This window comes from Cyprinus carpio, chromosome B1, assembly GCF_018340385.1.
Source record: "Cyprinus carpio isolate SPL01 chromosome B1, ASM1834038v1, whole genome shotgun sequence".
Classification (NCBI taxonomy): domain Eukaryota; kingdom Metazoa; phylum Chordata; class Actinopteri; order Cypriniformes; family Cyprinidae; genus Cyprinus; species Cyprinus carpio.
The window spans coordinates 38,898,271-38,925,172 of NC_056597.1; the positions used below are offsets into that span (position 1 = coordinate 38,898,271).

The 26,902-nt window shown below is 33.8% G+C and overlaps 1 protein-coding gene across 7 annotated transcripts in view; it reads left to right on the forward strand.

Annotated features, from left to right (window-relative positions):
- Nucleotides 1-26,902, forward strand: part of LOC109047719 (SH3 and PX domain-containing protein 2A) — a 91,751-nt gene that overhangs the window by 25,216 nt on the left and 39,633 nt on the right. For all 7 annotated transcript variants that reach the window (XM_042717441.1, XM_042717442.1, XM_042717437.1 and 4 more), the window contains exons 3-6: nucleotides 6,008-6,083; nucleotides 7,834-7,910; nucleotides 9,949-10,040; nucleotides 24,195-24,220. In XM_042717441.1, coding sequence (XP_042573375.1) covers nucleotides 6,008-6,083; nucleotides 7,834-7,910; nucleotides 9,949-10,040; nucleotides 24,195-24,220 — 271 coding nt within the window. The remainder of the gene's footprint in view (nucleotides 1-6,007; nucleotides 6,084-7,833; nucleotides 7,911-9,948; nucleotides 10,041-24,194; nucleotides 24,221-26,902) is intronic.

A 26,902-nucleotide genomic window follows, 5' to 3' on the forward strand; every position in this document is an offset into this window, starting at 1 on the left:
TTTCAGTGTTTTATTGACAAACTAACCATCATTCATGAAACGTGAGTGGCATGACCTTTTGTGTGAATTATAAAACCATTGTTACATAAATAGTTTTTTCTGTTTTTCAGAGTACTGTAAAAGAAATTGCAAAGAAGTGTGTGACTGTCAGAGCTTTTCACTCTAGAGCATTTGATTGGATAGAAGTCTATACTACTGTCCAAAAGATTTAAAAAAATAATAATAATAATTTTATTCACCTATAATGGATTAAATTATTCAACAGTGAAAGTAAAAAGATTTATAATGTTGCAACAAAATTGTATTTCAAATAAATGATTTCTTTAAACTTTTTATACATAAAAGAATTCTGAAAAAAAATGTATCATGGTTTCTACAAAAATATTAAGCAGCACACTTGTTTTCAGCATTGATCATAATCAGCAATGCACCATATCATCATATTAGAATGATTTCTGAAGGATGATGTGACACTGAAAACTTGAGTAATGATAGTGAAAATTCAGCTGTGCCATCAAAGAAATAAATTACATTTTAAACCATGTTAAAAAAACAGTTAATCTAATATTTCACAATATTACTGTTTTTGCTGTGTTTTGGTCAAATTAATGCAGCCTCGGTGAGCATAAGAGACAAAAACATAAAAAAAAATTACCAACCCCCAACTTTTAAAAGCTAGTGTATGTAACCCAGGATGAGTCATCAATAATTTTGGTCCTATTTCACACCAGATAATGACTGTAAATTTGAAATGTGTCTGTCTGCTAAAGTGAGTTTTGTCACTGCAGAGAGTGCACTAGCATATATTTGACCTCAAATGGAACACAAATGGACTGAAAGCCACAAAATGTTGATTTCACAGGGTCTGTAGCAAATTTGACTTGCTGTGGTCGTGTGGCAGTCAGTATGCTTTGATGACTCATTCAGCATCACAGAACAACCTCCCCACCAGAAAGAGCCCTGATCTGTATATATAGAGTGTGTAGATGTGTGTGCAAGTGTGTTGTCAGTCCAAGTGCACATATGTCTCCTGAAATCTGATACTGTGCTCACTAATGCATGTCCGGACTTGATTCACACTGTCCATTAGTAACCTGTATATACGTGTGTGTGTGTGTGTGTGTGTGTGTGTGTGTGTGTGCAGGTCTGGAGTGAGTCATGCTTGCTATTAGGTTCCACAAATGTGTGTGTGTTCATGTGTGCAGTGGAGGTGCTTTTGTGATCATGTGCAGTTGTATCCATGTGTGTCCTGTCAGTCAGTGCTCCGGCCAATGGAATAATTAAAGGAAAACAGCTTTCTCTCCCTCTCAACCTTTCTCTTTCATTTTCTCTCACGCTTTACTCCATCTCTCACACTGTTTACGCAAATGGAATCAATAAAGCTGCTCGTAAATGCTGTAATCAGGGGATTTATTGCGTTCTTGGATCAGTGTAACTACTCTCACCCTTTGGCTACCAGTAGCTTTTACCTTGATTTAAGACAGGCGCTCCAGTGTTTTGGAAGGGAAAGAGCTGATCTTAGATCAGCTTGAAAGCAGTTTCTAAAAACCGTCTGAAACGCCAAAGCCAGAGGGTTTATTTCAATGTACCCAAACAGGGAAACTTTGATTATTGCTGCTTGCTAAGGAATTACTATTGCTTATATACTTGAGGTTAGGGATTTGAACAAACTCTTAACCCTAAGTAATAAATAAACTTCAGCGTGTAACCCTTTATGATTTGACTCCTCAAATGCAATTACTTTTTTGATAAGTATTTTAACCCTAAGTAATAAATAAACTTTATATATATATATAATATATATATATATATACTATATATATATATATATATATATATATATATAAAGGTGCAAAATCACAGACTTACACTGAAGGAGAGATCCAAGCTATTTATATCAATCTATAAACTAGATTATTAATTAAAAAAATACTGTGCTATGTGAGCATTTTAGATTAACTAAATATTAATAATTATCATTAGCTGCATAATAATGATGATGATAATAATAATAGTTTTTGTCATGCGTTTATTATTATTATTATTGTTATTATTATACTGTGCTGTGGAATAATTTTAGTGTTGCTAAATAATAATAATAATAATTGTTATGTATTTAATTATAATAATAATAGTAGTTGTTTGTATTTAATAATAATAATAATATAGTAGTAGTAGTAGTAGTTGTTGTTGTTGTTATGCTTTTAATAATAAATAATGATAATAGTAATAATAGTAGTAGCGGTTGTTGTTGTTGTTGTTGTATTTAATAATAATAATAATAATAATAATAATAATAATAATAATAATAATAATTATTATTATTATTATTATTACTACTATTATTATTTCAACACAGTTTATTATAATAAATAATTAAATATAATTGTATATTGTATTTATTTATTTATTTATGTATCCATCAAGCAGTACCCTAGCAACCACCAACCACCCTAGAAACTTCATAGCAATGCCCAAGCACACACACTTGCATAGCGGTTACTTCCACAGCACTTTAATTTTCTTCATAGAATGTGAAAGATTATTTTTGTAATTTCTCTGTGCAAAAGCGTCTTATCGGTTGGATGTTCTGAGCGCGTTCTGTGTGGTTCCAGGTGGATTATACCGTGTGTGAGTTCTTCAAATCTTTCTGAAATCTTTCACCCTGCTGAAACTCACTTAGCAAGCCATTTTAGAGTCTGTTTGACTCATTTCTAAACACTTCACAGTTCTTCTCGAAAATAGTTTTCCTTTGAAGTAGACATCTTTAGAAAAAGTAAGAATTTGTACAAACTGAACTCTGTAATTGATTGCTTATGACATCATGCAACTTGAGCTCAATTCACAAGCATTAGCAAGAAGTCACATGGCCATTGCCGTTATTTGGGTCATGAGACATGTACACGTGTATAAAAGGAGCAAGACAGAATGGGGAAGAGATTGTCCTTGCTACATTCAGTACAAGAAACCCTAAACTAATTAAGGGAGAAATGTTACAAAGGTGTAGACTATATAGAAGCAGCCCCCCTGTAGCTCCATAGCAGGATCACTTTTTAAGTGTTTGAAATATGCATTGAAGTTTTGACTTGAATAAGGCCATTGATGGAGCTGCATGACAGAGCTCACTCTCCTACAGCGTCCTCAAACTCTTTGGCTGTGTTTTACCAGAAGGGCCCCCTGGTGCAGCTCCTTGAAAAGGCTAATCATGAGGTTTATGCGGCTCACACACTTATCTCTGACTTTGCTGGAGTTACAATCACTCTCATCTCGAATAGGAGACCACATGGAGCTGGATTTGATGTAGGCCTATAGCTTTGTAGTTGACTTTATAAGCATATCAGTTGAGCAGTGATTTCCAACTCTCTCACTCTCTCTCTAGAAACATTTTAATAACAATAATAAGTATTAACAATAACATTTATTTATTTACAGTGACCCTGCATAGCATTATAGATTATTGCAATTCTTTTTTTATATCACCCTCAAAATAATGTTGTTTCTGTGTGACCACTGGAGGTGTATTATGGGAATGAATGTGCTGCACACTTCTAAGAGCTTTTAAGTGATAAAGACACATAAGCACTGCTATAACACTGATATGAATGCAAACCCTGTATCTGAAGAGTTGATGGTATAGATGTATGTATGTGTGTAAGTCTCCATTCTTCATATCCATTCTCTTGCACACACACCCTGTCATCCAATCACTGGCTCGCTCTCCTCTCTCCCCGCCCCCTGTTGCTATGGAGACTCAGGAAGTCTTCCAGGTGCCTTGGTGGTTGGGAAATACAGCACCTTCTCCTCGTTTTGTCTGTCCTCTCTCACATCTTCATGTTTCCTCTTCACTCTCAGCCTCTTAAATTCCTTCTCCTGTTCACTGTCATTTTATTTCTTCTGTTTTATCCTGCTCATCTCATTTTCCTTTTCTATTATGTCATTTTTATTATATCTTTCGTTATACATTCTTCACTCTTTTTCTCTATATCTTGATTTTCTTTCCATTCCCTTTTCGCCTCTTTTTTTCCCTTCATTTTTCTCTGCACATTGAATCTTTTTTTCCTCCTCCACAGTGTCCAGAGTTCTACATGCAAGTGATTTTCTTTCTTTATTTCTTTATTTTACTCTAGTTAGACACCGATCATTCTAATTTGGCCATGGTTTGTATATATGGTGTAAATATGCATCGTGTTGAATTAGCTCTCAAAAGGGATATTTAATACTAGGTATCAACAGGGTCAAAACGTGTGTAATTTGGAAAACATTATAAGAGTCACATTTGTGTACAAACACCTGACAGACATTGTAAATATTTTACCATTCAATATTTTGGGGTCCAATATTTTTAAAATGTTTTTGAAAGTCACTTATGCTCTCCAAGTCTGCATTTATTTGATCAAAAAAAAAAAAAACAGTAAAAATGTGAAATATTATTGTAATCTAAAATAACTGTTTTCTATTTGAATATATTTTTAAAATTGAATTTATTCCTGTGATGTCAAAGCTGAATTTTCAGCATCATTATGCCAGTCTCAATTAGTCTAATTTGCATATGTAGTTCTCAAGAAAACATGTATTAATTAATTAATTAATTAAAAAATATACATTTTGTTTTTCTGGATTCTTTGATAAATAGAAAGTTCAAAAGAACAGCATTTATTTGAAATAGAAATTATATTCTTTAATGTTTATTGCCATTTTTGATAAAATTATTAATTTCTTTAAAAAAAACCCTCAAACTTACCTCAGAATTTTGAATGGTAGTGTATCACAATTTCCACAAAAAAAGAAGCACCACTTTTTTCAAACAAGTCAATAAAAAAGTTGTAATTCCAAACTTTTGACCGGTAGTGTACATCTCAAAAATGACATAAACATTCATGTCTGTAGCTGTTCTAAGTTTGAGAGTGACTCAGATAATCTGCAAAAAGCACAAATAGTGTGATATTATCAGCAGAATAAATTCAGGATCTTGTGAAAATGGAAGTGCAAGACATTTGATATATGTGAGATGTAATTGGTTTTTATCCTCCAATTCTTCATGCCACCTGACCCAGATGCTCACCACCCTATCAGTGTGCACCAGCGACTGAGCTTGCACTGACCCCACTCATATAAACACAGGGGTTGGCTGTGGGTGATCTTTGTCTGTCCTCAATTACAGATTAGCTCAGATTTCAATTACTCCTCTCCCTGTGTGCCATGGATTCATGTTAAAGCACGACCAAGAAGGTTTTGGTGGAGATATTTCAGCAGAAACGGCGAGAGACGCTGCACATCTGGTCTGTCCTCGCTCCACAGTCTGACCTCGGAGAAAAGACATTCTGACAGGCCTCATGGGAGAGAAAAGCCAGATAGAAAGACAGTAAAAAGAGACAGAAGGAGAAAGAGAGCCTCAAACTCTAAATGCCTCTTTTCCTCATCATTTTCTCTTCTTCATTTGGTTCCCACAACAGCTACTCCTAAGCTTTTACTCAATCTCTCAGTTCTTGTAAATGTTTCTTACTAATGAGCACAGCCCACCGGGAGTTTCCAGTCAGAGCTCTTACATGGTCACATTTGCATGAGAGCAGCTCAAGAAGAATCTCCCAGTTTCTGTTGCTGGTTTCCTGAAGTTGTTTTTAATTCTTAGAACTCAGATTTACATTTGTTTGTGGGATACTTGCAAATAATCTGCAGCTGTTTGTACTTCAAATGCCCAAAAGTGGACAAATGTGGAGAGTTACGGAAAATAAAGTGAACAAAATGATCGGGTTTTCAGGAAACATGAGCACATGATTTTAAACAGAGATGATGACATTTTTTATTAGTTACAGACAGAAGCAATGAAAAGTAATGTGGATTTTGATTTGGATTTGTGTGTTCTCCCTACTTCACCAAATCAAAAGACTTTGTTAGTAATGTGAATTGTAAATAGTTGGATTATAGTATTAATATTGGTGATAGTTGATGGTGTCTATTATTGACTAATTTTTCCTTTACATGTTGTGTTTCTTGTGTCTTCCCACAGATGCAGATTCTCGACAAGTTCCCAATTGAGGGAGGGCAGAAAGATCCCAAAAAAAGGATTATCCCTTTTCTCCCAGGTGATTTTAGGAGGAGTTTGTCCTCCCTTTCCTCTCCTTTGCACACACACAAACACACAGACCTGCAAACACATGGCGTCAGCAGATCTGTCCACAATAAGTCATGGTTATGCTGGGATGGGGTCGTGCTTCCGTTCTTGACTTACTCAAATGCACACGAGTCATTGAGATGAGCAGCACCGTTCCCTGAGAACAAAAGCCATCGATAAAAAGAAAATGAGAAGAGCGAGACAGAGATACAGAGAGATCGAGACACGTTTTCCCGGCTTGCTGACGCGGCTGCTCTGTTCCCTGGACATTTAGTGTCTCTCTTGTTCTTTGTTTTCCAGCAGTCCCTCTGGTTCTCTCTGTTAGTTCTCACATCCCTCAATACGAACACACTAGCTCAGATTATCACTGACTCCATTCGATTATTTACTGGAATGCAGTGTAATTGGTTAGATTACTAGAATATTAAGTGGATTATAAAACCATTCAGAGCATTTGTAAGGGAATAATAGGGTGTCAAGTGTCAAACCATTAAATCTGTGCACTGTCTTCATTCAATTCCATTCTGATTAATAGACTCCATTGGGACCTTAAAGAGGGACAGATCAGATAATATATGTCAAAACACTATAAAGAGTTTTATATTATTATTGCTATTTTTGTTGTATTTGTTTTTTTATTACTATAGAAGACCTCATGTCATGGTGTGATAAATGCAAATATTTGTGATCCTTGATATTTTGTTCCATTTTCCTCTAGCTAATGGTTTCTATATTTATAAAAACTTTATACATTGAATTTTAGATCACCTCGGAGTTAACAGTCTTGGATTAAATGCCATTAATTTCAGTGTCTTAACTTGCCATTTATTTGTAAATATTTTTTCTGAGTAAAATTTCTGGTTTCTACACCAATATTTTTTTAGTTGGATGCACATAATAGTAAAATATGAAACAAGTCAAGGTGAATCAATGGTTTGTAAAGGTTTTGTTGACAAGGGTTTTGTTCAATCTGCACAATGCTGAGTATCTCTCAGTGTTTCCTTGAGCGTAAGCAGCTTGAGATATATAGGAGAGCATGACAGCTGGAGCTTGGTGTTATGTGGTGATCTTATCTCCTCCAAATGTCTGAATTTGATTTGGATGTTCCAGATCTGAAGAATAACACATGGCGTCTCTCTTCAGTAGCTTCTCTGTGTATCATGTTTCTAAACATTTTCTTATGGGTTATTCTAAAATGCAATGGACTTAGCTTACAGCAGTGAGTAGGGCTCAATATTAAAGATTATTTATTTATTTCCAATTGGGCCAGTATGTCTGATTTTTACTTGTCCTGTTAACATTTTCATTGGTTCAGCCGTAAATATCATAAATAATTATCTAAGCTGCATATTTAAATTAAATTTAATTTAAAAAAGTATTATTATTATTATTATTATTTTTAAATGTAAATTAATTTATGTATTTTTTTTAAATCAAATTAAATCAAATCAAATCTAAAATCAATCATGTAACAATATAAATTTATAATCACAGACTTTCTGAAAAGCAGTGGAATAAAATGCAACAAATTTGTGTATTATTTTCATGCATTCTAACCGCTTTCCAAACTATTATTTAAGTTATTCTTGCAATTTCAGCAAAAAGCTCTTTCTGTAAATTAGATAATGTTATTAAAGATATCATTATGTTATTACATACCTTTGTTATAGAATGATTTTATAAAGTAGATCACATATTTGATTCTACCTTTTATTTTAAAGGCAAAATCCTATTTCGACGAAGTCATGTGAGAGACGTGGCCATGAAGAGACTACGCTTTATTGATGATTATTGCAGAGTAAGTCTCTCTTTTCCTTCCTTCCTTCCTCTCCGTCGGTGCTTTTGTATTTTGTTCTCTTTTATTCTCGTATTTAATGTGTGTAGGCTGTATTACTTTATTTAGAAAATAATTAAACTGTGAGAGGTTCTTTATAGCCCTTTTCCTTTAACAAACACCGTTGTTTGTGCGTGTCACATGCTGTCATGGAGAAGTGTGCTCACATACATATGTGTGTGTGTTCAGCATATGAGGTTGATAACATAATTAGGAGTGTGGTCATGACAGTGGCGTTCCTCAGGGTTCAACATTAAGCCCCTTTTCGTTCTTACTGATATTCTTTGAAGTCCTTCTGCTGTTCAAAGAAGAATTACTTAGAAAGTAGAAAATTCAATCAAAAAATATAAATATAAAAAAATGTGCAGTAAAATAAATTTATCTAGCAGCATAAGGGATATGTGTTCACTATGAGTTTGGTAAGATGTATTATTAAGGTATTTAAGGGTGGTCAACTTTATGAATTACGTTCTTTTAATATCAGTAAAACTGCTTTGTTGCATTGAAACTATTTAGTTTATGTATTTTCAAGACCCCCAGCCTATTGTTTTGACTTCCTCTAGGGGGTTTCAAGCCTTAAATAGCGGTGTCAAATCACAAAATTTTAACTTGATTTAAAGTTGATGGAGATGGAGTTTTGTTGGTGTTTTATGCATGTTGTTTTGAGAGTGAATTTGCTTCATTATCAGACAATATCTGCCATCTTGTTGAAATATGATTATGCTAATGTGCTGAACAACAAAACTCTTGCAACACACATGAAAAAGAGTCTTTGACAAACACGTCACATTCAGTTACACAAGTATATAAATTACAGCAAACAGACACTTGCAATTGGTGTTCACTGTCATGTTTACTTTGCCAATAGCTATAGGTTACCCAATAACACCTTTAAAATGATGTTTGAGGGACTTTAACGACTTGTTTCTTCCTCCTCTCTATTTCTCCTTCTCTTTATCTTTTCCCCTCGAGTGACTTGTCTCCTTTTTTTTCCTCCCCCCTTCTTCCTGATGGAATAGAGCCCTCTTTTTAAACAATCCACACAGACAAACACACAGCACGTGTAAACACACACACACACACTCAAGTGGAGAGCAGCTGTTAAAGTGGGCTGAGATAGTGAGACGGCGAGGCAGCATTATGGGATGTCTTGGATGGACTGCTGTGGTGGCAACAATCTCCATGACATCCACACAAAGGACATTTAAAAAGACACTTCCAAAAATAGTTTAGAACATAGAATTAATCTTAACATAAATGTCTTAAAGTTGCCCATCATTTTATTTTATTTTATTTTATTTTTTAAATCACTAAGCTATTGGCAGCTTTTGTTTAACATTTTCTAAATCAGCCTTTAATTATGTGACAGTTGATTATATGACATTTAGATAATTAACTTCCTCCAGATTTCCTCTGTCCTTTCACTGTAAAACACATCAAAATCCCTTCATGAGAGAGAGAGAGGGATGTGTCTTTGAAGGGCTTAAACGTATGATGTTTACCAGCTATTTCCTGAAAGCTTTAATTAGACAAAACATCTCCATTTAATTGCATTGTGTTCTTCAGAGATAAATAAATAACAGGGTTTACTCCAGGGATTCTTCAGAGGAGTTGCCTCTCTCTCCCCCACCTTTCCTTTTTTATTTTTTCCTCTGTTCTTTTGCTAATTTTCAAATCATGTTTGAAAGCAGTTGGAACACAGACTGTATTTATTAGACAAATGTTGTGTGAAAAGTGTCTTCTTTCTTTCTTTTTATGGTGTTCCAGATCCATTTAAAACATTACATTTAAACTGATGTTTTCTCTTGCTGAATTGAAAAGATTTTTCATCTTGTCACCTTGGACGTCGTGCTTATCATTGACCCTTATGGAGATTTCAAAGGAAATAACATTCGGTATAGTGGAGATTCATTAGTCGGCTGTGTTTCTGGATGATTGCTCTGTTGTTTGGGGTCTTATCGTCTGGTTTCAAGTCCTGTCTGTCTGTCTGTCTGTCTGTCAGGCGCTGGTCCGGCTCCCTCCCCAGATCTCGCAGAGTGAGGAAGTTCTCCGCTTCTTCGAGACCAAACCAGATGATATCAACCCTCCCGTAGAGTGAGTGTTGTCTGTCTGTCTGTCAGGCGCTGTTTCCGTATTGTATAGTGAGGTATAACCTAAATGAATGCATGTACACAAATATGATACTATAACACTGTATACTGCATAGTATTTTTTTTTTTAAATAATGTTCAAAGGTTGACACATCAATTTTGTCTCAGATGTTTCTCTTAAAATTCATTAAGATATAGAAAAATTAACAATTTGCTGATTTGAATCTGAATCCGCATTATAAGAGAATTTGAAGGAAATATTTCAGCGTTTATTTATATATTTATATATTTGAGCACAGTTTAAAGACTGTTGAGATTACTTCTGTAACTCTATAGAGCTGGGATATTATTGTTAAATTAAACAAAAATAAAAAAAACCCCATAAAAAATATGAACCGAAATGAAATATAAAAAAGTTTAAAAAAAGCTTAGTTTTTTTTTTTCAGCTAGTTCCCAAGGTTTAATATTTTCTTTTACTTTACCTTGAAGTACTAAAATACTAAGCTGAAATAATGATTGATACACACTACAGTACAGTGTATATATATATATATATATATATATATATATATATATATATATGTAAATATGTTGTTTATATATTAAATATATTTATATATAATATAAAATATAACAATATGAATATATAAATGTATAAACATAAATGCTTTCAAAATATATACTGTATGTGTGTGTATTTATATATATATAATAAATAAACACAGTATACATACATATATAATGTAAACAAAAGCTTTTATTTTGGATGCGATAAGTTACGATTAATCATTTGACAGCACTAATATATATACATTAACAAAAATGTACAAAACACACAAATTTCTAAAACATTACCTAAAATGAAAACGGAAAATATAACAAAAATGATTTCAAATAATAATAAAAACTATAATAGTATATCAGTGAGGATAAACATCTAAACAAAAAAAAAAGATCCATTTATTTTATTTATTAAAGTATTTTTTTTTTTATTAGATATTTTTTTTTTTTGTTTTTATTTTTGGTGCTGGAAATGGAAGATTGAGTGGGTTGCACTGTGGGATACAATATTCCATGCAATGCTTTCTGGATATTCAAAGAATTTGCCGTACACAGTGAACATGCTGCATACAGACTCGCCTGATTTCTCACACTCCCACACATTCTGCACGGTGTTGTGTACATTTTTGAGCCTCGTGCTGTATTTACATACTTTCCTTTGATTAGCTCTGTAAAGATTTTTATAATTTGGCTCTCAAGAATGTGACTTCTTAATTGTAAGAGAATGTGTGTGTGAAGAGAGGTGCAAATGTGTTTCTATGTGTGAAAGAGAAAGAACTGCACTTTTTCTTCATTATCCAGCTTGAAGTTACTCCCAACCCGACACATTTTAATCACAGGGATGGTATTGTTTAATTAACACTGACGTGAATGTGTGCAGTCCTCTGTGAGTGTATATACTGTATGAACGTCTTCCCCAGGCTGGGCCATAATTAGCTCCCATGAATCCCATGAAGATTTGAGCCAAATGAATAACCTAAAAAAATAATAGAGAAGAGGAGAAACCATGTTGCGAATAGTTTATTTGCTATATACACTACCGTTAAAAATATTGGGGTCAGTAAGAAATTAATACTTTTATTCAAGGATACATTAAATTGATCAAAAGTGACAGTAAAAATATTTAGTGTTACAAAAATTTTCACAAAAACGTATCTGTAAATGTAAATTTGTCCCCATTTCCACAAAAATATGAAGCTGTTTTAAACACTGATAATAATACGAAATGTTTCTTTAGCATCACATCAGCATATTAGAATGATTTCTGAAGAATCATGTGACACTGAAGACTGGAGTAATGATGCTGAAAATTCAGCTTTGCATCACAGGAATAAATTTTAAAATTTATTAAAATATAGAAGATTTTAAAATATATTAAAATATAGAAAACGGCTTTTTTAAAATTGTAAAAATATTTCATAAAATAACTGTTGTTACTGTATATTTGATCAAATAAATGCAGGCTTGGTGAGCATTAGACACTCCTTTCAAAATCATTACAAAGTTTAAACAATAGTGTAGGCAATATATTTAAATTAATTATTTATTTAGATTTCTTTGTTTTAAATATAAATAAATGGCTCTATGAAAGCAGTACAAATGACTTGGGCATCGAAGCCTTTTTTTTATTTTTGTTATAATTTTTTATGTATTTTTATTTTAAATGAGTTTTAATCTTTCAGTCGCTGCCGGATTGTTTTGTAATCACGTAAGCAGCTCTGTTTGCTGTAGTAGTGGAATGAAAAAATGAACACGAGTCTGTGAGCGTTTACTTTCATCCTCGTGTCTTTATATTTTTCTTTTCTGTTGCTTGGCCACTGTTTCTGTACTCGGAGCTGTCCGTCACATGCTCATTTGAAATTCTCTGCTTTTCTTTCCCTCTATCTGGATTTCTCCCTAGTGATATGAAGTAGGCAATCTATTTTCATGTTCAAAACACATTCATCATATGCTGCAGTGGCTACACAAAACCACGCACTTACTGTACACACACCAACACACACACTGCTCACTCTTTACTACTATCCAGAAAAACATAATCATTTTGTCTGTCATCTACAGTGCAACCTTGAACACTCTCGTGATTTTATGTGGCTGCTCGTATCTGTGGACAGTTCTTTATATTATAACAGCCCGACTCTGACAACAAATTATGAGTGTGTGTGTTTACAGGATGTTACAATCAAGGACATACATGTAAAATGTACCTCATTCATATTTCTGAGAACGCTTTCATCTGAAGTATATTAAAAGAAGATTGTATATGCCAATTGGTCTGTACAGCATTCCAGCCATTTCAGAGAGATTATATTATTAGTATTTAACAATACTATTTTATAAACTGCTTGTCCATAGGCTCCAATATTTGAGTATTTATATATCAAGTACATTTTGAGGCATTGTTGAGATCACTTCTCAAAGCAGGCTTATTATTGTTTAATAAAACTAAAACTACAACTATAAAAAAATATATTTTTTGGTACTTAAAATGAATGTGAACTGACATAAAAGAAAATTTAAGTTATAATATATGTTTAAACTTTTATTTCAGTTAGTTGGCAAGGTATAATCTCTCAGTTTATTTTACTTCGATTTAAAGTACTTGAACAAAGAAAAAGAGAGAACTACAGTATATAGGCATATTTTTTATTATAAAAGCGAATAAAATTGTCCCATAATGTCATGTAATATGTAATATGTTATGCAACAATATCTTATCATACTGTATAGAACTTATTTTATTTCTGTCACTTTTGATCAGTTTAACATGTCCTTCTGTAATTAAACTATTTATTTAATAAAATAAAAAATACAATAATTTTCTAACTCAATTTATTTATGGCAGACACTATAATCGTTTTAGCGTTTATGGACCTGATGTTGGAGGACTGACTGTCTTGACTCTCATGTTGCTGTGATGTGTTATTCACAAATCTGAGCGTTCATTTCTCAGAGCTCTATTAGAACAGACACATTGCTGCTAATAGTGGAACAGCTTAATGTCATTCACCTCTGTGGCTTTTTTGTTATGCTGCTTTAGTTGCTAGAAATTTAAACCTGGCCGTTTTCCATGTTTGCATGTGTGTGGTTTACAGACTGCGGCCTACAGTGAGCTGTGTATGATTGACGGATTTATATCAGGCTAAGCCGGATGAGTACGCCTCTCAGTCTCAGATATACAGATTTGGAGTCCAGCAGTTAGTAAATCAAAATGAAACAGGCTCTTTAAGAGTGTGTGTGTGTGTGGGTGTGCATCCTATCAGTCATCAGTGTTTGTGTGTGTTTTTGTATCATTATTAAAGTTTCACTCCCTGGCAAACACCCGCTACACTTTAGATTGTACTGTATTAAATTTGTACTGTATGTGTCTAGCAGTAGATATACTGTAATTGGTCACACAAATGTGTGTCTCTCTCTGTAGATATCGATTCTCTATAGCAGCAGCATATGTTCTGCTCAGCTGTTCACACTGTGCTGATCTTTTTCAGTGGTGTGATTTCACAGGTGTCTGTTTCTTAACTTATGTGAGACACTTGAAATGGCTTACAGCATCATTCAAATGCTGTCACACAGATGTATGTCTGCAGGCAGGCAGATTTTAGCACGCTTTGTTGTGAGTGGAGGAGAGATTAGTGTTATTAGAACATGTAACCTGTGTAAACGCAGGCAGATTTTAGCTTTATTTTATTATTTAATTTAATTTAATTTAATTATTTTATTTTATTTTATTTTATTTTATTTTATTTTATTTTATTCTTTTTAATTTAATTTAATTTAATTTAATTTATTTTATTTTAATTTATAATTTTATTCAGCAAGGATGCATTAAATTGATCAAAATTAAAGACATTTATAATGCTCCAAAATATTTTTATTTCAAATAAATGCTGCTCTTTTGAGTGTTAACGGATTGTGCGACACTGAAGACTGGAGTAATGGCTGCTGAAAATTCAGCTTTGCCATCACAGGAATCAATTATATTATTATTATTTTTTTTTTAAATGAATTAGTTAGTTTTTTTAATGTGTTTTTATTTTTGTTTTTTTTTTTGTGATATATGTGGAGTTTTTGTGAATTTTGATTTTCTGTCATAGGGGTGATTTGTTGTTTTCAAATATTTTCAAACATAAAACAGATATTTAAAATGTAATAATATTTTAAAATATTACTGATTTTACGTATCAAAGAAATGCAGCATTGGAGATCATAAAGGACTTTTACCCCCAACAACATTTGAGCATTTATTGTATTAAAAATGAAAATTCTGGCTGAACTTGGAAATAGGAAACTTTTTGACATGTCTTTATATATTAGTATATATATTATTATACTATATTATAGTATTATTCTACTGTTTCATTTCAAATTCAGATTCTTTAATCATTTACTTACCCACATATCATTCCAGTATGACTTTCTTTCTTTCTTCTGCTGTTGAAAAATGTACTTATCACTCATTTCCATGTACAGTAATTATAGTAAGTGCTGTATGTAGCTCCAAAATAGTACCCACATCAAAGAATCATAATAGTACGACTGGTACGATTATTTAAAGTATTTTGAGGCTTTTTGGTAGATTTGTTTGATTAGTATTATGAGATTTATGTAATTTTAGTAATCTACTTATTTTATAGTGGTTCTTTGTCATTTTGAAGCTGGGAAGCTTGCATTACTTAAAAAAAGGATGACTATATATTGAACTCTTCCTTTAAATGAGCAGATGTCTGGCTTAAGCTAGCCTTTTAAATTGTATTACATGCAAAATATTACAATCATTTGCCACTATGAACTGTTAAACTCATGTTGCCAGATTATTATCACTGGAAACAGATGGTCATTTCGCCTTCTAGGCGAGATGTGGAGTCATGGAGTTCATTGAATGATGTGGAATAATGGATTGGTTGAATGTGGTCTGTCTGTCGTCAGGGCGGTTGAAGTGAAGGTGAAATCTGAGATGCATTTGTGCCGTGTAAGTGTGCTGCTAGTGTTTCTGTTTTTAGATGGATATGAATTATTGATTCGCTGAAGATTTCCACCGGGAAATAAATTCCCCCGAGGAAGAACACACACGTGAGCACTCTTGATCTTTAGAGCTTGGCCACTTTCAGCAAACACTGATCTATGATCAGATTTCAAACGTGCAACTGATTCTCCCTTCCTCCGTGTTCATGGCATTTATTTTGTTTAGTGGATTTGTTTTTTAACTACCACAGTTTGTGCCATAAGACTTGTAGTGTGTTTGCGCTGCAAGGCTGTTCTCAGGGACAATGTAGGGCACTGTTGACAATGAAACCCCTCCGTTAACACAGCTGGAGGGAAAGAACTCCATCCATCTGAGGAAGACAGACAAAGATGCTCTTTGAAAACACAATAAGCCACGACTAATTCAGGATTGCTGCTAGACAACATTAGACAGTGAAATCAGGGAGGCGGATATTTTGGGTTTAAGATTTAGCCTACATTTGAAGAAAAAAAGTACGTTTTATGCTTACAGTATATATCATGATTGTCACTGTCAGGACTGTAGTAAATCATTTTATATTCGATAAGTTTTCTACTATAAAACTATTTTTTTGTTTGTTTTTGAAGTTGTAAATGAAATTAAGATTATTGGTGTATGTTTTGCAAAACAAATATTTCAGACAGTCTACTCTTTCTTTTAAAAGTTTTTATTGGTGTATGTTTTGCAAAACAAATATTTCAGACAGTCTTGACTCAATAAAAAAAAAAAAATCTAAATATCAGATAAATGCAAATCTTTCTAAAGCATAAAGGTTTTTTTTTTTTTTTTAGGGGAAATTGACTATTTAGAGCCATCTGCTGGAAGACATTCAAATTGCAGCTTAAACAGACAAAAATGGAAAAGTGAAAATCTTCCTCAAATATTTCTGCATTTGGGAGATTTAATTTATCAATTTTCTGTTTATTATTATTGTTGTTGTTGTTGTAATAAAAGAAAAACATTTAATTCTGATTAAATTATTTAAACAAGATTACTTCTGTACAGGCAAATGTCAAATAATTATTTTCTGATTTTATTAATTTGTTTGTTTGCAAGTGTAGATTGTAAAAATATTTCATTATTTACACTGTGAACAAATAGAGGCATGCTGTCCTAAAATGTAAATGACCTGTTATGACCACCAGAGGGCACTCTAAAAGCATCTACTATCATTCTTATCTATTGTTTAATTACCATTCAAAAATTGTAGGAATGTTTATTTTAGATCTTATTTTCTCGACAGTGTCAATTCTTATTCACATTTCGGGACTTGCTGAGTGTACATTTTAGACATGGCATGCTGAAAATGGAATTTATAAATTTTATTACATGGTGTAAAAACCAAATTTTAATTGGAATATAAGAAATATCATTTGTTATATGCATATATATCTAGCTGACAGTTGTCTGCTGTCTATTAGTCTTTCTCTGTCACACACTCACACACATAATTTAAATACACTGTGGCTGGTTGCTTTTCCTGTCAGACACATTTTTTCCACCCAGACTGAATTCTTTACATATCCTGAGCTCACAGACAAGCGACTGGAGTCCCAGGAGATCGGTGAACACTGCAGCATGCGTTCACAGCACACTGGAGAGTGTTTTACCCTTAAGTGTGCAACAGAGTGTCACACAAAAGCTGCTATCCAGTACCATCAGAATTTAGATGTCATGGCTGTATTACTGTACACAATTGCACAAGAAATTACAGCATTAACATTCAAAATCACAGAGAGAATATCTTATAGATCTCTAGCATAAGATCCCTCCAGTATCTCTCTGTCTGTCCATTATTCCATGGATTGAACCCATGCACTGACATCAGATCTGAGACAGATGGCAATGATCAGAGCAGCGTTTCCTCCACAAACAGAAGTTTGCTATTTTAGACCATCTGATGTTGAGCAGCCTCTCTCGCTGTCTCTCTCTGTTTGCCGACTGTGTACAGGGGGACATTTTTTATTAGCTGGTATGATGGATGGTTGTTGGTAGGCTGTGTATTCCCACATGGAGTGCTGTAAATCCTGACCTGGTTATCCTATAGTCTTTCTGTGTAATTAAATGGGGGTGGGGGCTCTGATTTAAACCTCTTAGAAAAACAAGTGACATTTGATCACTGTGCTGGAAATAAATACACTCAAAATTACATTGTCTGGTAAAATGTATATTTCAGTACCCATATTTTCAGTTTAGATCATCATTTTTATTTTATTTTATTTTTATTACTTTATAAAAAAAATCTTATATTTTTACATTAATGTGACAACCACAAGATGGCCAAATATGTCTTTTTTAAACATGTTGTTTTTAGTTTGAACAGTATATTTAGTGTTTTAATATTTAAATATTATTAATTATTTAAATATTTTGCTTGAATTTTTAATGTACACCATCGTTCAAAAGACTTTTAAATATGTCTTTAATAGCAATCTGTATTGCTTTACAAGGCTGCATTTATTTGATAAAAAAAATACAGTAAATATTATAACAATTGAAAGAGTTTTCAGCAGGCATTAAATTAAGGTATATTTTTTATATGTTGTATGATTTTTAAGTGTTATTTTGAATAATGCTGAAAACAGTTTATTATTGCTTAATATTTTTGTTGAAACGGTGACACGTTTTTTTGTTTGTTTGTTTTTTTTCAGGAAAATTTGATGAACAAAAAGTTAAATAGATTTAATGTTGGATAAAAGTATTAATTAATAAAAAAAAAACTGACCTTAAACAGTGTATATATAAATTGTATGTGGATTATACTGTATTATTAACACTAAAAGGACTGATTTAAAATATGAAAGGCTTATGTAATAGGTTGTCTGGACATAAAGCAGGTCTCAAACTGTAAAGTGTTTTGGTATGAAATGAAAGACTTATTCAGTGGAGAGTCTGTCATGAATGGCTGATTTAGGTGCAAAGCCAGGTGGTCACTGGTCACAGTGACTGATTATTGTGTGGCTCTTCAGGGGGTTAATGCCAGATAAAACTAGTTAATTATCTAAAGTGCTGTTGCCTGAGGGACTGATAAGATTATCAGTCAAGGAAAGAGACAGACAATGAGACACAGAGTAAGAACAAAGGATAGCCGAAAATAATTGTGATTTAGTTCAAAGTTAAAGGCTTGTTTCATGTGGCATGTCTGTTGAGGTCCTTTTAGGCAACGGAATTTTCATGGAGCAAATTGATGTTAAAAATGGAAGGAAAATGACATCATGACAATGCTGATTGGCTGATTGCACCACAAGAATGTGCACTAGCTCTTAAAGGGATAGTCCAACCAAAAATGAAAATTCTGTTAATATTTTAATTAACCTGTGTGATTTTCTTTCTTGTGTGGAATGTAAAATAAGATATTTTGAAGAATGTTGATAACCAACCATTTTCAGTTACCACTGTCTTCCACTGTAATTAAATGGGAAATGAAACTGGCAGAACAGATTCAAAAACATTGCAAAATTGTCCCAAATCCGTTAGAACCCCCAGGTGATGGAAAAACCTCTGCACTCTGTTGAATCATCTTTCAGCCTTATTCCTAAAACCGCATGGGTTTGCTGTTAGGAACCGTTAGCCTCTGTGATTCCAACGCATGGTCGTGCTACAGCCAACAAACATGACTCAGATTCCTCGTTGTTTTTCCATATTACACAATGATAATGTCTTCCATATAAACACAGAATGGTCTTGTAAACAGCAGATTAATTTCAGGCACCTTCTTCAATCACCAGATCTAACCATCAGTGAACCGTTGAGAAAGTTCAAGAGCTGAGAGTGTGAAGTTCCACTGAAGATCTCTGTGCTCTCCGTAAACATGCATCATGAGACTTTAGTTTCAGTAAATGCTAGATCTGTTTGTAACTCAGAAGTCTTGTGTTGTAACACATGGTCCAGTTTCCCGTCCACACTGACGCAGAAACAGACCAATAACAGAAACCAGAGTATGCAGCCAGAGGCTCAAGTTATGAAATATTGCTTGGCATTTCTTGGTATTTTTGTTCTTCTTGTGTGCATATGGTTGTGTGTTTTTTCCTGTTCTTTGACATTGCACTAAAGGAGGGACCCAAGCTGTAAAAAGGAAAAAAAATATCATAAATATAAAAAAAATTGTAACTCTAGATTGGATTGATTTGGTCCTTGCAACCACCTAGAAATGACCCAAGACACTACCAACCGCATAGCAAGCTAAAATCATTCTGAACACCCTAGCTAGCTAGTTTCTTGCTTTCTTTCTGTCTGGTAAAAGTTCTGTGTAAGAGTCAGAGGTCATTGGTTAGCATGCAGGTCCACCCGTTTCTCCTTTCCACACCTCTTGTCCTCTTCCCCGTCCCGCTCTCACCTCAAGAGACCGTCCACCCCTCTGCCCCTCTAATGCTTTGCAGATGCTCAGGCCAGTAAATACACCTCACCGCTGCTCTCTCAGAGTCTTTCTTCAGTCTAACTCCCACCTTCAGTCACCACCACTCCTGTAAATGCAGAGCGAGGGAGATGTCATTGACTTTAAGCTTTGCTGAAGTGTTTGGAACAAATACAGAACCTCTGAACTCTATTAAACACACTTTAACTACAGCTGATGAACCATGCTGTTCAGACGTTGTGAAAGAAATGAATACTTCTATTCAGTAAATTGATCAAAAGTGAGAGTAAAGACATGTACAATGTACAAAAGATTTCTATTTCAAATAAATGCGGTTATTTGAACTTTCTGTTCATCACGGTTTCCACACAAATATTAACTGTTTTCAACATTGATCATGTTTTTTGAGCAGTTAATCAGCATATTAAAATGATTTCTGAAGAATCACGTGAAACTGAAAACTGGAGTTATGATGCTGAAAATTCAGCTTTGCATTTACAAAACAAAAAAATCTTTCTGACCCCAAACTTTTGAAAGGTAAAGTTTACCTGTCCAGCAAACTTTACTATTACTCTCTTTTGCTTCTTTTTGTTTCTCTCAGCTCTACTTCCACATCATCTGTTTCACTGAACTTAATCGAATTCCTTTACTTCAGTCTGATATTCTAATCATCTCATATTCACAATGATGTAACTGAATTATCCAAGCTCAGTGCTGGCTCGGTCTTTCTCTTTTTCTCTTTGTCTTGTTCATTTTTAATCGTTAATGTTCCAGTGTTATTCCACTGTAAAGAGCTATTTGTTTTAAAAAAATATTGTGCTTCAACTGAGGCAAGCATAGCGTTCCTGCAGTTTAGGACTCTCTGGGATAGGAATATTCCAGAAGTAGCACACTTCTCTGAGAGCCATATAACTTCACTGCATAAAATAGATGTCAAGCACATTCTATTCTTTGCAACTCAAGAAGTAACATAACCCTGTGAATGTGTGTGACTGTGTATTTGTCTCCCTGTTTATGGCCAAAGACCCTCAAATGAAGAAAACAAAAGGTTGGGAAGACTTTTTATTACATACTCTTAAAAATAAAGGCTTTAAAATGGGGTTTTTGCAGCAATGCCATAGAAGAACTCACAAAAGCTTTCAATGTACAGTTCTTAAAATAACTCTTCTTTTCCTTAGCGTGAAGTAGAAGAACCTTTTTCACTATAAATAATCTTTTTGTGCAATATTTAATGTTGTTCTTAAAAGTAATGGTTCTTTATTGGCATCTACGAATCCATGTAAGACCTTACTATATACTTTTAAAAATAAAGGCTCTTTATTGGCATTGATGGTTCCTATAAAGAACCATTAACATCCATGGAACATTTTCATTCCACAAAAGGTTCTTTATAGTGGAAAAGGTTCTTCTGATTTTTAAAATGTGCTTAACACTAAGAGAAAATGGTTCTTTTAGGAACTGTTCAACAAAAGGTTCTTTGGGGAACCAAATTTTTTTTTCTTTGGCATCGCTGTGAAAATTCCAGTTTTTTAAGAATTTTAAGAATGTGGATGAAAACGATGGACCTTTATTTTTAAGAACAGTATTAAAAATTTTGAAAATTGAAATTTCAGTTGCTTGATTGCACATCAAAATTTACCTTTAACATACTGTTCTGTATGTTTAAAAGTCAAATATTAAGATAGTTGACCTTTCCGAAAGCCAGTGCATAATTCATACGCTTCATTTGTGTCTAAGCTGGTGGTCACCATGAGTTTGACAAACACTGAACAGGCCTGCTATTTAAATAGACCACAGCACATGCCAGAGATGACTTTATGAAGATATCACCAAGACACTGAATGCAATGCATCACTTGTGGATTTATAGTATATTACTTTACTCTTTTATGGTCAAGTGGAGTGAATGAACAGAGCAGTGCCCAATCGGTACGAACTACCATTTCCTGCCTTTCCTCACCCGTCATCATACGCTGCCCCTCGTTTAATAGCGACTCTGGGAGTGATAAAGCTGAGAACTGTAGATTTCTTGTCTGAAACTTTTGGGCCGACCCAAGTGATGCCGTATATTACCTGCAGACCCAGTGCAGGGAACGGTGAACTGTCACTTCCAATAACACTTCCTCTACTAAACGGTCTCAAGTGATAAATGTGAAGTATTTACTATTAGATACGACTCAAGAGGTTAACAACCGGAACAATCGGTCTGGAGAGGTTTGGCGGAGACTATTTACTGAATTTCTGCCATGCAAAACATGCCTTTAAAATGAACCTTGAAGTTTTTAGGCTTTGGTTGTATGTAAAGAAAGCACACAAAGCGTTTCCAGTTTACTTTTTAAATGGAAGAAGACCAATCACAATTCAGAATGCAAATGATCGAATTCGATTTTCACATTTTTAATTTCTTTTAAGTAATTAAAAAACAATAAATACCACAGACTGATGAATGTAAATGCGGTTTGTGCTGTATTAATTAAAGAAGAGGCAATTATTTACAAAATGCATTTATACTTATATTTTTTGTCTTTTATGTAATATTTTTTTTTATCCCTATAAGACTCAGTATGACACTTGCTACACATACTGGCATGCTTACGCCTCTTAAAACTGAGAATTTTCCTACTGTTCTTTTCATAAATGTCATGTCCTATATCCGTCTTAATGGACAGATAACAGATCTCTCCGATTTAGGGCTTTTAGGACACTGTCCTGCCTCTATTCGGCTACAAAGGAGCTCATTCTTGAAGGTTTGCAGTGACCTCATACTGCTGATCTGAAAAAGAGAGTATTCATTCTCCCACGGGAGTCACAAAGGAGGAGATTGAGTGAGAGAACGATGAAAAGAAAGAGATGCAGAAACAGATGAGAGGAAGGAGAGAAGATGGAAGGCTTGTCATATTTTGGACTAGATGGGGGGAATGTGGATATTAAGCAAATGCCCTTAAGGGTTTTTTAGGGAAATACCGGCCATGAATGTGTGTGTGTGTGTGTGTGTGTGTGTGTGTATCAAAAATATTGCATCTGGCATATTTTCATAATATGTACAGTATGTCATGTAATAAACTTAATCTATCCAAATGGAGCTACATCAGCCACTTCCTATTACAGTATGCTTGTATTGTGCACTAACATCTTTGGCATTATTGCATTTTTATTAAACTCTTTCTTATAAATTCTGTTAATTTATTAGATATTAAATTATGTTTGGGTGAGGCACCTGTCACTGTACATTCTAAATTCTAAACAGCATTCACCATTAGGCTAATGAACTGTATTAACCAAGGATTGCTGTAGTTAATACTTTAAATTTAATTGCATTAAAATAAATATTATTATAATTGGATTCATTTTAATAGTTTATTTTTTTTTTTATTTTTTTTTTTTACTTTTGCATCTTTGCATCTATTATTATAATTTTTTTTTAACATAATAATTCTAGCATCTTCTGAATATTTGAACCATTCCCAATAGGGACTGTATGATTTTGAGATCCATCTTGCCTTTTAGCATTCATTACAATGCAGAAATGACACATTTAAGATGTTCTTTAATGGTTTTAGGTGCTATTAGTGATGCTATTAAGCTTCAGCACATCGACCACAATATCATAGAGAGAGCAACCACTTAAAAACCGCCTAAAAATGTTGATAAGTTCTAAGCCTTACTTCAATACTAAGTTTTGCAAGAACACGTACCACTCTTTTTCTTTAAAAAATTTAAAAATATGGTTATTCTGTGTACTTTTGTCTTCTTTCCATTCATCTTTCTAATATGTGTGTCCAATGTATGTGTTTGCACATTTACTAAATTTGATAGTTCCCCATATTGACATCAATTTCCATAAATAGATCTCATCCCTTTTCACCTTTTAACTTGATTTTTTGCTGATGGATAAGTGTCACACACAGGCCGGGTGTCATTTTGATCTATTAATCAGGGTGTGTTAAGTGATCCGCCCTTTTTATCCCAGAGTTGGAGGATGAGAGGAGGGACGGGGGCTAAAAGGATAGAGATAGAGCTATGGTTCGGTTTGGGTCACATGATCAGATGTTGTGGCGATAGCAGCTGGCCCCTTCGATCTTAACAGACACTCGCTCCTTCCCCTGGCACACATCTTGCTCTCACTGCATCTCTAGTGTGTGTGTGTGTGAGGGTGTGGGTGTGTGAGTGTGACAGCTGTCTGCTGCAGGACATTGTCTCACTGTGACTTACCATGTCACTCTGCTGTTGCTTTTTTTACAGGGATTATGGATCCAAACGCAAGTCAGGTAAGACAGATTTTTATTTACCTCCCATGTGATTGTTAAACCTGTTGCCGGGTTTAAGTACTAACTCAAGCCCCGCTCACTAACTCTGCATGCCCTCTCTGTTATTGCGGCATTGAATGACTTGCTGTTTTGCACTCAGCTCAGGGTTTCAGCTGAGTTTCTTTAGAGAATTGCACATGACTCAGAGATTTTTGGAGCTCTGGGAGTGTCAGCTGTAAAAGGTTTGGGAATAACTGGTGGGACTTTGGAGGAAAGCCACCTGAAAGTATGTGCATTTGTACTTCACGCTGTTGCCAAAGTGGTCAGGTTTGGGAATAACTGGTTAGTCTGAGGTGTTGGAAAAGTGGTCCGGTTGAACCAAGTTGTTTGTAATTTTATTTTATTTTATTTTATTATTTTATTTTATTTTATTTTATTTTATTTTATTTTATTTTATTTTATTTTATTTTATTTGTGCATGTACAAATAAATATACATACTTATTTTTCAGGCTGTTATTATAATGTTGAGGCACTGAATTTATGACAAGGATTAGACCAAGTTTCCTTTGCATAGCATGCTAGGGTGTGTGTTTAGTGAGTGAACAGCCGTTCTGCAGTTGGGACTTACTCAGAGATGCATGCGCACACACACACACACACACACACACACACTGTTGAACACTAATGTAATTTGAATTGGAGTGAGCGTTGGAGTTCTTGTCGTCTCTCCCACACACATCCCTTAGAAACATTTTCTGTTTTTGATCTGTTTGCTTTCCGCTTTGTAAACACACATTCATTTGCTCCGACAATTTTTTAAATTTACTAACATTTGGATTTAGTTTTTGGTTCCAAATATGCAATATAGATGTAATCAGAAGTTTGAGTGATGTATTAAATAATTCCAGATTTTGTTCTATTTCCTGTTTGCATTTATTTGTAACTTTATTTTCAACAAAATATTTTTAAAAAGTTGTTTTAAGATGCAACCCTCAATCCTGTGGTTTTTACGAAATAAACCTGCCAGCATGGTTGCCAGAAGAATTCTGTAATCTAAAAATACAATAAAAATGTAACAGAGGAACCTGCAAATTTGACATTTTAATTGTTATTTAATTTACAAAAATGAATGAACAAATTCATTACAAAATCATAAACAAACCAGTAGATCCAACAGCTTTTTTTCTGCTAAATTAGCATAATAAAGAGAAAGACATGATGAAATAAAGTTAATCACAAGTTGTTTTTCCACAAGCTGAAGTGAATATGAATATGCACACAGTGTCATGCACAAGTAAAAAACAACATCATAGTAACACAAATGGCATTGAAATATTTACTATAAACATTCATTTAACAACATATAGTGTAACAGGAAGAACCATTGATTTAACTGAAAACACAAATGTAAAGTGTCACACAGGGAATTATGGGAATGCAATTTTTTTTTAATATATAAAGCCATTTTAAAACGACTTGGTCTTTTTACCTCCAAAAACCAGCGTTCTGGTCGCATACTGTAGTTATTTCTGTACATTTGTGATGAGGCAAAGTGCTAGACAGACAGGTTTAGTTTTATAGATGATGTTGGACCAGAGTGTAAAAAGGGAAAACATTAAGGTTTGTGAATTTGTGTTTAGCTCATGCTATAAGGTCAAATATGCAGTAAGATCTGTCACTAAGTATGTCACTATGAAAAAACATCATCACATACACGCACATTTGTTTTTCTATCATTTTGTGGATCTCCATTGACGTCCTCTGACATTGATTAAAACATTTATTAAATATATCCTTGTGCATTTTGATTTAGGTTTTATTATCCGTAAGGGAACATTGGATCTGTTTGTTGTAGGCAAAACCTGATCCAGACAAACATCCATTAGTGATTGTTATTTTTTTTTAGACCGGTAAATTATTCTTAAGAAACAGACAATTGTTTTCCAGTATTTATTAGGTCTGCAATGTCTGTACAAATATTTGTCTGTCCATTGATCATTTGTTTGTCTGTTTGTTCATTTACATTTATTTGCTCTCACAATGTTTGAAAATTGCTTACATTTGGGTTATAATTTGACCAGCAGCTGAGGTGATGTAATGAGCAATTCCAGCTGTTGCCCCCCCCCAACCTCTCGTTTGACAATAAATCAATAAATGTGGAACCATTTATCATTAGTGATTTGGATCATTGGAATCATCATCATCCTCTGTTCCATTCAGTTTTTTAGATGACCACTGGATGTGCATCTGTCAGACATCAGTAATCATCTATGTTTGCTACAAGTTAATAACATCCTGAAGATGTTATCCTAATTACTCAAATATGTATTTTGCAAGATTTGTAATTTATTTTAATGTTTAAAGATCTGAGGCTTCACTCTGTCCCCATATTTCTGTCAGTTAGAACGTTTGGCTCTATGGTTTCCATCCTAATTTATTATCTCTGAGGGTTTAGCAGGTGGAAACTGCAGCTGGGAAGTGTCATTATCAAAAACAAACTTGTTCCAGGCGTGGGCTTGGTAGCTCCCATCTACCAGAGCTTCCACGCTGTTATGAGTAATGTTTTTTTTTTTTTTTAAATGGTTTTGAAAATGACAATGTGAAAAGGAAAAAAAAATGTATATATATATTATATATATATTTATTTTAAATGGTTTTGAAAATGACAATGATAGTGTTTTTATTACAAATGGGCGTCACT